The sequence below is a fragment of the Gymnoscopelus microlampas genome (assembly GCF_963454915.1).
Source record: "Gymnoscopelus microlampas genome assembly, chromosome: 4".
NCBI classification, from domain to species: domain Eukaryota; kingdom Metazoa; phylum Chordata; class Actinopteri; order Myctophiformes; family Myctophidae; genus Gymnoscopelus; species Gymnoscopelus microlampas.
In genome coordinates, this window is record NC_139941.1 from 23,149,928 (window position 1) to 23,163,303 (window position 13,376).

Below are 13,376 nucleotides of genomic sequence, written 5' to 3' on the forward strand. Positions count from 1 at the left end.
TATGAGCTCAATTAATTATGTTTCACCAAAGAATGGCTGTAATAAGCATTAGTATCAGTATAAGGAGAGTCTGTCTAACCTTCCAGGTCGAGCCACCACTCTGCACTGCCAGTGAAACGGCTGTGGCAGTACCTGGTCAAACAGGAGGAGATCCAGGAAACCTTTATCAGAAATATCTTCACTAAGAGACGGGACCAAAACGAGGTAATGGGTTTGTTGCTGTTTTTTTTTTTTACTCCGACTACTGCATGAACTGTCTGTAGTACTATGGAGCACCCTGCACCTTTAACAACGCATTTAGCCATTTTGTAAGATTACAATCTAAACACATCTTAATATTCACCCCTATGCAAACTGTGTCATTACTGTCTCTCATTACTGTCTCCTAATTCTCATCTGTGGTTTCAATGTTTTTGGTGTGCGTGCCAGCCACTTGTATTCATGTTCCCCAACTGACGGCATAAATAATGCTTTTATTTGTATTCAAATGGTGTCGCTATTAATTAATTCAACCTGTTCGATTAACAGCCCAGTAATACTCTCCGTGTGTGTGTTGTTTTGTGTTTGACTGCATGGTTCATCACTATTGTTGTTTTGTGTGTGTGTGTGTGTGCGTGTGTGTGTGTGTATGTGTGTGTGTGTGTGTGTGTGTGTGTGTGTGTGCGTGTGCGTGTGTGTCTCCCTCCTATGTGTTGTGCTCCTTCCCTTTACAATTAAAGTCAGTTGAGGACCAGACTGACAGTATGAAATGTTCAGGGATGGACGAGACTTGGAACTATCAGGTATTTTTGCTTTGGATTTGGCTACTGGTGGTGATTGAATGGGGAGGGCATGGTGGTGGTGAATATGGGAAATAGAATTTTGGGTATGAATCACGGCAGTTGAATTATTGAATTAGTACTTGTATGTGTTCAATCAATAAATAGCATAACGGTGAGATAATCTCCTTCATCGCCTAGCCTTTAACTGTACATGGAAGGCTTTTATCCAGGGCGTTCTTAGTTTGTTCCCAAATAAATGTGTAAATGCCATTTTAACTTTTGCAAAAAGAGCCTGGTAAACATTAGTAGCGTGCAAAAACAGCCCAGTATTCTGTCTAACCATTTCAGAAACATATTTCACTATGCCTTAGTGCAACGGGTGCAGAATTTACAGTAGGCTACAGATGAGAGCACCCACATCACCTCATTGAATAACTGATACGGTCTGACTCACATAATGTAAGAGACATGAAAAATGTCTATCAGTGCTAACGGGGGCCATGAGCTGTGTATGTTCATGTCATATTCTGATCTAAGTCTTATTTTGAGCTGTATGAATATTCATGTGAGGCCCAGTTCAGTTTTAGATCTTTCATTATGCTGTGTGATGATGCTATGTAGAGGTTTGCTAATCTTCCAGCTTCCTCTGTCGAAGCTGCTACATTGTAGCTCGTCCGTTTGGCCCAGTGTTAATTATCCCAGCCTCTCAGAGGACATGCTATGAAGCTGAATAGCTCCTGATTAATGGGCCCAAACGCTGTCGCAGTGAATACGCATCCCACAGGGATGTGCTCTGCTAAAATGGTAAACCATCTTATTTGGATTTCCATGAGTCGAGTTTGACTGCATTCTTTCTGACAGACAAAGATGTGGTCTTTTCCCATTGTATAATCCCAATAAAGAGTGTAATTCAATCTTACGCTGAAACTATGTGTGCCTCATTTCAAATGGCTACTGTTTCAGAATGCAACATCCCTATACATAATGCATTGATGTAGCCTATTGTACTATTCCATATATCCCCTTTGGATTTTTATGGCACAACATGTACTACATGTGCTGATTGTTGAGGGGTTGTTTTTGTTGGTCACGATAACTAACAACACTAACCATGCTACAGTATGTTGGCTGCCGTAGCATAACAGTGCAGCCTGATGATGCGCTCCCTGCATGTATCCTAACCCCCAAGGCATCACACACGTCACGCGCACACATTCTTCAACTTAGAGTACATCTCCTGGGTCCTTTTCCAATTATGCATCAGTCATTGGATCTTTTAAGGTGAGAGTAGGGTGTTGTATTGTGTCAGTAGCTGGGTCCCCCGTTTGCCCTGAGGAAATGTTTGCTTAGGTTTGAGCTACAGTATATTGATTGGTGACCGAGAGCTGGTTTGTTTCTTAATGTGTGGTTGCATGCATGTACATTTATTTACCTCTGCAGATTGAAGCAGATCTGGGCTACCCTGGAGGAAAGGCGCGCATCATCCACAAAGAATCAGACATCATCACAGCCTTTGCCATCAACAAGGTACGTTTCCATAGGCATATTTCTTTGGTAGAAGAAAGAAATGCAAAAAACTGTGACGTGAGTAGCATTTGTGGTGTCCCTTTATGTCCATTTATGTTTCTCACACACACACACACACACACACACACACACAGACAAACATGGACAGGGTAAAAATTGGTTGTGTCCACCAAAGTGTTTTTCCCCAGGTGAAAATATTCACCTCTCAGCAAGCAGATAAAAACACCTCAACATATGATGCACGTGATGCAGCAGATAAACTCTTTAAAACTTGAGCTTAATGTAACCGTAAACTGATCATTAGTTTTCTACAGGGTTTCATCTGCAGAGAAATCCTAATTGTTTTTTGTTTAGTTTTTCTTAGATCCTCTTTGAGTACCTTTGCGACATATTTGAGCCCTTTTGATGTTGCTCAACCAGAGTCGTCTTTGTTTGAATATAGCGAGAGATGTGCTGCTCTTGCACTGGCAATGAATGTTTTAGCTCCCCACCATTGAGGGAGGCACACCGCAGGTCATCATTAAACTGCAGAGAGCTGGATGAGTCTATGGCCATGGGCTGATTGGAGGATGAGAAACCTTCCCTTCATCTCTTCTGTTTTGTGTTTCCCCTCGATTCTCAAAATCATCCCTCTTCCTCTGTCCATAATGTCTCTCTTCTCTCTCTTCTTTCATTCCCACTTTTCTTTTGCCCTCGTGGTTCCCAGGCGAATCGCAATTGTTTAGTCATGGCGTCCACCCACGACATTCAGGAGCTGGACGTGTCATCCATCTATGCCACACAGATCTTGACGTGGATCGATGACGATATGGAGGCCGAAGCCAAGAGGTATGGGTGTTCACTAGCCACGGGCAAGAGATGAAAGGGGGGCCATGTTCAGATTCAAATGTATATACAACTTTATGACAGTTAGAGTGTGTGTGTGTGTGTGTGTGTGTGTGTGTGTGTGTTTTTGCACTGCCTTTATCTCAGCGTTGTGTGTGCAATCTGTATTGTTTATTGATGAGACTTATGTCTGGAGGCAGGGTCGCACGCACGCATGCACGCATAATATGGAGCATATCAATTGACAAATTCACAAACTCTGCTCTATTAACTTGGTCTTGGCAGCCCCAATGAAATGTCTGTTAGAGAGAAGATAAGTGTTTGATATATCCTCTCTTCCAAAGTGATTAAACAAATATCATGACTGTGAAATCAGCCTTATAAAGCATTTTCTAACTGCTGGTTTTGGCCTTTCCACAGCACTGGCAACGATGATTTCCTCGTGGTCCACTCGCGCGAGGACTTTGCAACCCTCCACGGCACCACACCGTACACCCACAGCAGTCCTGGCACTCCCATCAACATGCCCTGGCTCGGGGGCCTGCAGACAGGCAGGGGAGCCTCTGTGGTGAGCCTCTCAATCTACTCTTGCTTTGAATTAGATTAGTTTCTTTACTCATAAAAAGGCAAGGCAAGTTTATTTGTATAGCACATTTATACATGAAGGAAATTCAAAGTGCTTTACATATAAAGGGATAAAAAAAGGAATTTAAAGTCCTACATTAAAGGCGCAACACTGTCAAGATGCTTGCATACTCCACAGCTTCTCTCAAATTGATCTCTGCCGCTGGAGAATCTCTAAAGGCTCATACTCGGCCTTGTCTTTGCACTCAAAGCAAATATGGTCAAGGTATAATTCAAGGTCAAGTGTTAAACATTCATTGATGTCTGTCTGGCCGGGATAGACCAAAGGGATCATAGGTCTAACATTATGCTGTCTACCCATCGATTTATAAAGGAACTGAGATGTTTTTTATTGCCAAGATGCCTGTAAAGAAAGCAGAAAGCGTTTCATGTTGCTGCACACCACTTTGTTGTAGCTGACACGTGAGTGTCAGAAAGTGGAGGTTTTATCTTGTGCAATTGGCAGCGTTGCCTTTTTGACTCCAAATACTGTGAGTCATGACTCAATGTCTTGTGAGTCACGTTTGTGCAGATCACCCACTTATGTCACTGCCCTTGACGAGTGGAGGAGTGGACAGAGATTCGGTAGAATGCTACTCAACAATAATAAATAAATCCCTCCTTTATACTGTACACACAGCAGTTCAAGATATGCCTTGGTAGGATACTGGTTTGACTTTGACATAAGCACAACAAACGACTCTGCAATAAAAAACATCAAGCATTACTGGTGATTTAATGTTGATTTGATGGTATGGTTATAACAATACATTATGGAATACTCTTCACACATAGATATGTCCCAGCTCAAATTCAAAGCATTTAAATACATCCAAGGTAAATTGTCATTTCAAACTCAATTGAAGATATAACAGAGCCACGATATTACATTTTTAATTCAGCGTGTGGAACTTTGTGTTTGCATCTGTGTGCTTTGCTTGGTGTAAGTTTCCAAGGGGCGGACAGTTCACCCGAATCAAATCCTACACGCTTTTCTTCAGAATGATCTCCACTTACAACTCCTCCTCATTTTTATTTTCCCTAGCTGATCAAGAGGAACCTCAACAATGTGAGAAGGATGACCTCTCATCCCACACTGCCTTACTGTGAGTACCAGTGTGACCACTGACGAGCACTTTTATGAAAAGTAAACCTTAAATAAACCTCCGTTAACCTCTTTCATCCTGGTGTCCCTATATTGGGCACGTCATTATAAGCAAGAATAGCCGATCTACTAGCTCACAACATGTCGCACCGTGACGTATTGTGATCTTGTAGATATGCTATTTTTGCTAGTTATTGTATGACTACGTATATTATAGGGCTTAAGTCAGGGGTGGCAACCTTTTCGGGGATGTGATCTACTTTGCCTTTTCCAAGGCTGGAGTGATCTACCATTGACAGCTAATCTGACGGTGAACATATTCACCACTTGGCTGCTAATCAGTTAGCTGTAAAAGTTATACATATATATATGTATAATATATACAGTACAGTACAATACAGTAACTAGAAAAAGTAAGCAATGTTCGGAATTGGAAAATCAGGCTGGAATGTGAACGGACGGATCCGTCTGGATCTCTTAACTAAAGAGATATGTACCGATTTGCGTGATGTTTGGACAACATTTGTAGGAGTAATTAAAAAGAAATTGTTTTGCAAAAATCTGCCTCCTGGTGGCGCTATAATAAATGTTGAAAGGGTGGCATTTGTTCCTCAACGTAGTGAGTTTCACCGCAATCGGACGCTGCGTTCATGATTTGCGGCATTTTGTTCAAAACGGGCCACTCCTGCAAACTTTAGATGTCAATCTTAGCTAATCGGGATGGAATATGAAATGAGTAATATCCAAAAATTTGTTTTACTTCCTGGTGGCGCTATAAAATGAAGATGTGAAAAATGCAGGGCAAAGGTTTTTCCTTGGCCTCTGGGGAGTGTGCTTACAAAGTTTTACACAGATCGGTGTAGTTCTAGGTAAAAACACGAATCAGCCTGTTATAGCGCCACGATGAGGTTGATTTGAAATATTTCAAGTGGCATTTCTTCCTCTGCCTAGTGAGAATGTGCGTGCAAATTTTCACGGAAATTGCACGCTGTGTTCATGATTTGAGCCATTTTGTTCAAAACGGAGCACTCCTGCAAACTTTGGAAGCCATTCTTAGCCAATCAGGATGAAATCTGAAAAACCTGTTTTGTTTAATGACTATAGAGATACTGCGTACCGATTTGCGTGATGTTTTGATAAAATCTGTAGGAGTACTGTCAAAAAATGTGTTGTGTGCAAAAAGCGGGTGCCTGGTGGCACTATAACAGGCCCATGTGAAAGATTTGGGGCAGATTTCTGAATTGGCATCCAGGGAGTGTGTGTGCACAGTTTCACTGCGATCAAGCCAACGGTGCCAGAGATTAGCTGTTCACAGACAGAGGGGGCGACGGACACACACACACACGGACGGACAGCCTGAAGGAGACAATAATGAAGTCAATATAAATTAAATGTGTTTAGTTTTTGTCTTCCTGTTGTCTCATTTGCAGACCTAACAGGGGCTCAGGACGGCAGCGTGAGGATGTTTGAGTGGGGCCATTCTCAGCAGATCATCTGCTTTAGAAGCCCAGGAAATTCCAGAGTGACCAGGATTCGATTCAATCATCAGGGAAATAAGGTAGGTTAAGCTTATGTACCGTAAGATACAGTATAATACATTTATGCATACAAAGCCAACGCAGGCAAACGATGGCAGAGCAGTAGCCGTCCTCCTGTGTCTCGTCTGCAAAGGATTTACTTTGTGCTAGATATGAGTGGAGAGTTGATGTCACAGTAGTACAAATGACAATTTCTGAGGCTCTTAAACATAATCTGAGAAAAAGACATTAACCTGGAATGGGCAGCAGCTGAGCCGTGCTATCACATTAAGCAACGTTTTCACACGTTCTCTCAACAACCGACACCATTGAGCATGAAGCTCAGTGAGGAATTCTGTTTCTCCACATCCGCCCGCAGCCCAGTGATTCACTTTTTTTTTCTTTCTTTTTTATAACTCGGCCTCCAGCGTTATCATTTTCTGAGTCTGTGCTGCTTTCACGCCGCTAATGTTTTATCTTGCCAGTCCTGTGCAAAAGAGTCAAACATGTAATACGCTTCAAATATTGGGAGGGGGCTGTTGGATCCATGTGGAGCACTCAATTTCTAGTTACACATTAAAGCGTTGCCTTAACTTCTGAGGCAATAAATCAGGCACACAAGTGGCTCAAAGCTAATAGCTTTACACCGCGGGTGCTCGTACTGTGCTAATAATTTCTTATCTGTCAGTCTCTAGCAAAAATATTCAAATGCCTTACTGTTGTGAATATTTAACACATTTGTGTTTGCCTAACCATCTGCTGAAAGTGTTTTCAGTCCTGTTTTCACCCATGTCTTATGTCTGACAAATGTACAATATTGTCTCCACACAGTTTGGTATTGTAGATGCTGACGGCGGATTGAGTCTCTGGCAGACCAACACCAGTGGGAATCCACCTAAACCCTACCTAGTAAGAAATGTTATGATTTTGTTACCTTTCCACATTTCAGCTGTTTTCATCCTCACTTTTTGTCGCTGCTGGGCGGAAACTATAGATTACAAACGTAACCCCGGTTATGTGATTATTATGAGCAAGATGTCTCGCTAATGGGAGAGCGCCCCCTGGCATAATCACAGAAGCATTACCTATACACTTCCAGACGATTTTATTGGCTGGACTGGCTGTCACCTGATCAGGATGGCCCTGTCCTTTTTGTCAAAAGGCGCCTGTCAGTGGGTGGAGCCACACCGCTTGCCGTAGTGCGAACATCCCCATTGGGTCTCCATTATGTCCAAGGGCAGTGACATAATGGAGACCCCTTTAAAGAGGGCCCAGGGTGCTGACATCCTTCTAGTCGAATGCGCCCTCAGAGCTTCTGGGGGCTGCACCGTTTTGCTAGAGTAGGATATTGTATGGCCTCCACTATCCAGTGAGAGAGCCTCTGCTTTGCCATGGGTTTACCAACGAACAGGCCATGAAACAAATAACTGGTCTGACTTTCTCAGAGTCCTAGACCTTTAAATATTCTCAGAGCCCTGACTGGGAAAAGACGATGCAACCTCTGCTCTTCCTGTGAAACAAAAGGGGTAAAAAAAAAGTGCTTAGGAAGCGAGATACAGCCTTTTTCAGTTATAAATTAAACAAGGAGTGGATGGAGCTGCAAATCTTCAGATAATGATATCTTGGATTCTGAACATTTTTTTGCATTTTTTTTTCAAAAACACGTCAAACACGTCATTGGCACGTTGCGCCATAGCAGTAAAACACGTGAAACACGTCAATGGCACTCAATGAGTTAAACCCACAGACACACACTTTTCATAAAATCAAAAATTGTGAAGCGTTGTGTGCTTGTACATCGGCTATTTTTTCTACTTCTTTTGTGTGACAAAAAAACAAAACATAAAAAGTTGAAATATGCAGATACGAGGTTTCTGTCCGACAGCAACGTTTTGTTCTCTTACCTTCTCGTCTTGCTCTGTTAATCAGTATGACTGAAAAGCCTTTGCCCTGTTTCCTTTGTGTCAGACACTGCATTGCCACAGCAAGACGGCTCACGACTTTATGTTCGTGGGCTCGTCCTCGTTGATCGCCACCGCGGGCCTCTCCATAGACAACAGGTAAGCTAAAGCAAGAACCGAAGTAACGACAGGATTTCACTCCTAAAAAGGTTCACTCTCACAGAAGCCCCTTCATCCACAAACTGAAATGAAACACTGAACACCCCCTCGACAATGTGCATGCAGACTGACAAGGTCACCTCCGATGTCATTCACTTTACTTGAACCCTAGCATCCCTGAAAGTAAGTAAGTAAGTCGGATAGGTGGTATCAGCCGAGAAGGTGGGGGGAGTCTAGCATCAGCTCCCAGTACTTACTACATTGCAATGTGAGCATATAGATGAGCTATTTTCGGAGAAGAGATTTGGTGTACATGGGGGAAAAAAGAGCAGACCAGAGCCAACTCGGGTCAAGTTTATTAAGAATAGATGGATTAAGTGGCTACTGTGTACCTAAGGAGGTTGGAATGAATAGTAATATTCTCCCGTTTCCACAGGAACGTGTGCTTGTGGGATACTCTGGTGACCCCTATGAACAGCCTAGTACATGGTGAGTCACAGCATTAACCACAGCACAGGAATACAGGCTTCTGTTAAGCACTCTGTAACTCTGTTTTGATACGCGCTGCATATAACTGTTATTATTGTTATAGGATTTGACTGGAGGCTTTTTCAGTGGCAAATCAATCAATACACACAATCCAACCTTATCTCTCCTCTTTCTGGCTCATATCCTCTCTTCCCACACTTGATATTCCCTCTCTCGCCCGCCCTTTCTCCTTCCCCCACCCCATGCCATCTTCCTCTCTCCATTCCTTTCCCCACATCACTCCATCCTGTTGACTTTTGTTCTTTGCGCCCAACTCACATACGCTATCGGTATTATGTATATGTCTGTCTTTATTTGTTTTATTCAACCTCTTTCCCTTTGCTCTACCTCTGTCCTCTCTATTTTCACGGAATACTACAAAATGATGGAGCGTGTGCTAGAAAAAGAAATTCACCCACTGCTTTACAGCTGTAAACCTGTGATGTGACAAATAAATCAGATTCTGATTCTCATTTTCCCTGACGTTCTCTCCCTGCCCTCGCACACATTCCCCATCTCACCCACCACTATCATCCCCTGTCCTCCCCTCCCCACTCCACTCCTCTCTGTCCACAGCCTTCTGCTGCCACGACACGGGTGCTACCGTGCTCTCCTTGGCCCCCAGGCAGCAATTGCTGATCACAGGTGGCAGGAAGGGCTGGATCAGTGTCCTGGAACTGGCTCACAGGCACCAGCGCCAGAGCTTCCAGGCCCACGACTCGCCAGTCAAAGCCCTGGCGGTCGATCCCACCGAAGGGAGCTTCATCAGCGGCTCTGCCGAGGGCAACATCAAGGTATGTCGACCGCTTCCCCGACACTTAGATGGTAGACCAGTGGTTTTCAAACTTTATTGCCTAAGGCACACCAACGGGCAAGTCAAAATCTCATGGCACACCTGTATTCACACAAATTTGTAGAAGTTTGTAACATTATATTATTAAGTCATAAACTAGATTTAAAGAGTCCCATACTCCTCAGGTTTGGAGTCTGTCCACACAGTGTCTGCTGCACTCCTTCCCCAACGAGCACGCCCGCCAGTCCATCTTCAGGAACCTCGGCACGGGCGTCATGCAGATCGAGGTGGGACCGGCTAATCACATCTTCTCCTGCGGCGCCGACGGAACCATGAAAATGAGGATCCTCCCCGACCGCTACAGTGTCGCCAACCACAACAATAACCTTAAGAATGACGTCAAATTCATCATATAGACATGGATGGAATGTTGAAACGTGGCGTCAGTCAAAGGTATTCCAACTAATACAGCGACGTGCGTGCATTGTGCGGCAGAGCAAGGGCCACTGAGCCAAGCTTCATAACTGAGAAACCATCGGAAGTTGATCAGTTATATGGACAGACATCGTTTGGATGGGAGGAGGGGGCTATATGACGGAGCAATGATGCCTCATGATCACCCGGTGTTACTGAAGGATGGTATTAAAATGAGACATCTGTCATTGGACAAAATAGGAGGAAGTTCCTAAAAATTCATGATTTTTTTTTGATTGAACAGAGAAGTGAGAGATTCTTATCTAAAAACACGGTGCAGGACAAGAGTGACAGAGGTACTATGGTGGTCTCTGTGGGAGCTGAAGCCACAGTCTTGGGTCAGCCTGTACCGAAAGCACCACAGCACACACGAGTGATTAAACCAAGAGATGCAGTTTAACTGAGCACAGGTTACGGACCAAGGGCACGTGCACAGGGTACGGACCAAGGGCATGGTCAGTCAGAGCAAACTGTTTAGACAGGCACCCTGTCAAAGATTGTTTTGTTGTTGTTTCAAAATGAACAGCTGTTCCAGTGAAAGCCCAAGAAGACCACTTTTTTTTTTCCCCGCACAAAAGAGGCAAACGTGAGAGGAATATATAATAAGACTACCGAATCATTAACATGTATTATCACCATATCCTTTTGTGTGATGTAGTACTACAGCAATCATAATAGTTGGGTTCTATACTCTACTGTGGAATGGACTGAAAGCTATTCTGGATTCGTTGGACATCCCATTGGAATGTTCAGGTGATCAGAGGTTAGAGATTGAAGTATTAACTTAGGATAAAGTATTGGTAATTTATAGTTTGATACAGTGTATCTTTCCAGGGTGCCAAGTATTGTACAGGGGCTTGTAGCTTGTTTATTATAAGACTGCACAACACTGTTGTCCTTTATTAAGGCCAGTTGACCTCGTACAAAGCACATTATAAACCAATCGTAAGAACTCCTGGTGCATTCCGGTGTTCCACGTGAACTTGTGAACTAGTACATTTAATGACATGAACAAGTGCACGGTCTCTTGGCTGGAAGTGTGTCTTGCTATCAGTGTTTTACACCGAAACATAAACCCTGCTTTGTGATTTTTATAAAGCTGGGAAAAGGCTTTTACGGATACAAATTCTAGAAGACTGACTGTGGACATTACCTATTTCTCAATTTACATGGACCACCTGAATGCACCATTTGACTCTTTCTCTATTTGCACATACAGTATAAGTGAAGCATTAACATGTAGTGTAGTACATACTATAACATTGCTAACTAGGCTAGATGTCAGAGCGCACAGAGCCTTACATAATAAGAGTAATATTATGTACATGATTGTTATGGTGGTGGCCTAGATTTAACCAGTGGTATTACTGTTATTATTATTATAATTATTATTAAGTGTCCTTAATCTCTGCATACTACTTCTGCCATACTGGCACCGCACCAGTACTGTTGGTGGTGACAATGATTATTATTACTAGTAGTATTAAGTTGCACAAAGTAGCTTTAATTTAATGGCAAGGCCCTTATTGGTATGGGACATAATGAAGTAATACTTTGTTTTCCTTTTAAGATGCTTGATGTTAAGCTTAACAACATGTAGCCTAAATGAAACATTGTTGTTGACATTGGGTAGGGGTGTGGGCAATAAGAATATTTTAAAGGAAATCATATTTTGGTGTGGAAACTGTTTTATTCCAACAACAATGCACTTCCCTTCTCTTGACCCCAAACTCCATCTCCATATGGACCACTCATTGAAAGCTGCCTTGAGAACTATAGTTTTTAATTTGCCACACAATAATGGTTGTTTTATTTGGCACAGTTGCTTGTTCTGGTTTACTGCACAATAATGGTCATTTTATTTGGCACGGTGCTTGTTCTGGTTTGCCGTTTAGCTTATTTTGTGACTTTGACAGATTCTAGTAATCACATTTATTGCATTTGTTTTGTTTCTTTCTTTTGTTTTAACCACTCAAAAGCTTTTTATATACATACCATCCAAATGGACAACATTACCTTCAGGACATGCTTGGAAATGTAATCAAGGTCAAAGTATATGACGTGTCTTCCACATAATAAAGGAAGGGTTTAAGTGAGCACACATTGTCACATAGCCATTTTGTCATAAGGAGTATACTGCATAATAGCTACCACCCAGAGAACCTTGCAGCGCAGCTGTAGGGAAAGTATTTGCTTTGACTTAAAAGGAGGGGTGGGTGGTTGTCGCTTTAGAAAAGCTTTGTAGATGTTGTTTTATTGCATTTTTGTGTACATGTAGAGCCATAAACTAAGCTTCTCATGATAACTCCCCATAACTGTGATGACTAGTGGTAACCGTGTCTAAGGACAAGCTTCTTTCTGAAGATAATTGTGTAAAAAAAAAAATAGTAAGTATATTTATGAATTGTGTTCATATAGGAATATAAACAATTGCCGATGTGATCTTCATTCTTTTGACACTAGTGGTTGCATTTTCTTTTTTTTCCCTTTTTCTTCTGTTATCATCTCAGAGTTTGTGCCAGGACACCTCCAAGCACAATGTGATTTTCCACAAGTCCAAGGAGTTGGACTTGGAGGATAGGAATATTTTTTTTATTAAAGCCAATTATGTTGTAGCTTTCCATGAGATTGAGCAGGAACATGTCTTTCACTGATTGCTTTTACCCCACCATTTAATTGATTGGTGTAATCTATATACTTGATCAACATGTCTGCGTGTTGAGCTTTTGCACATTTAGATGGATATGCCTGTTTTGGCTTATCAACCGCAACGTTAGATTCTAATCTGACCTTCTGCCCCTCCCCACCCACCCTACAATCTCACAAAATGTGAATATGAGCTCAGATAATTCTAATTTTATAATAAGATATTATGTAAATCTCATTGTACTATTATATACATAAAATGTTAAGGATGTAATAAAAAGATGAACTGAAATGAACACGTTGGCAAAATGTCTGTGTCATTGTGAACACAACGTGGGCTGTCTTGTCCTTGGTTCAACTGCATTCGTCAAGCACACATTTGTATTTCAACAGACAGCAAACAACGCAGCGGGGGATGAGGTGAGGAAGATGAACAGTGGTAAGACCTCCACAAAGAATGACTGTGGTGAATGTGAGGACCAGTGGTGGAAAGTAACATAGGAGTATTTCCAATTT

General features: G+C 42.3%; 1 protein-coding gene across 5 annotated transcripts in view; it reads left to right on the forward strand.

Annotated features, from left to right (window-relative positions):
- dmxl1 (Dmx like 1) overlaps window positions 1-13,152 on the forward strand; it is a 70,211-nt gene extending 57,059 nt beyond the window's left edge. For 4 of the 5 annotated variants that reach the window (XM_084056068.1, XM_084056066.1, XM_084056065.1 and 1 more), the window contains 12 exons: window positions 87-204; window positions 720-782; window positions 2,202-2,288; window positions 2,995-3,116; window positions 3,534-3,681; window positions 4,783-4,843; window positions 6,273-6,400; window positions 7,191-7,268; window positions 8,328-8,419; window positions 8,856-8,908; window positions 9,524-9,741; window positions 9,926-13,152. In XM_084056068.1, the coding sequence (XP_083912194.1) occupies window positions 87-204; window positions 720-782; window positions 2,202-2,288; window positions 2,995-3,116; window positions 3,534-3,681; window positions 4,783-4,843; window positions 6,273-6,400; window positions 7,191-7,268; window positions 8,328-8,419; window positions 8,856-8,908; window positions 9,524-9,741; window positions 9,926-10,156 (1,399 nt within the window). In that variant the 3' untranslated portion in view covers window positions 10,157-13,152. The remainder of the gene's footprint in view (window positions 1-86; window positions 205-719; window positions 783-2,201; window positions 2,289-2,994; window positions 3,117-3,533; window positions 3,682-4,782; window positions 4,844-6,272; window positions 6,401-7,190; window positions 7,269-8,327; window positions 8,420-8,855; window positions 8,909-9,523; window positions 9,742-9,925) is intronic. The other variant, XM_084056069.1, reaches the window with a different exon arrangement.
- The last annotated feature ends 224 nt before the right edge of the window (window positions 13,153-13,376 follow it).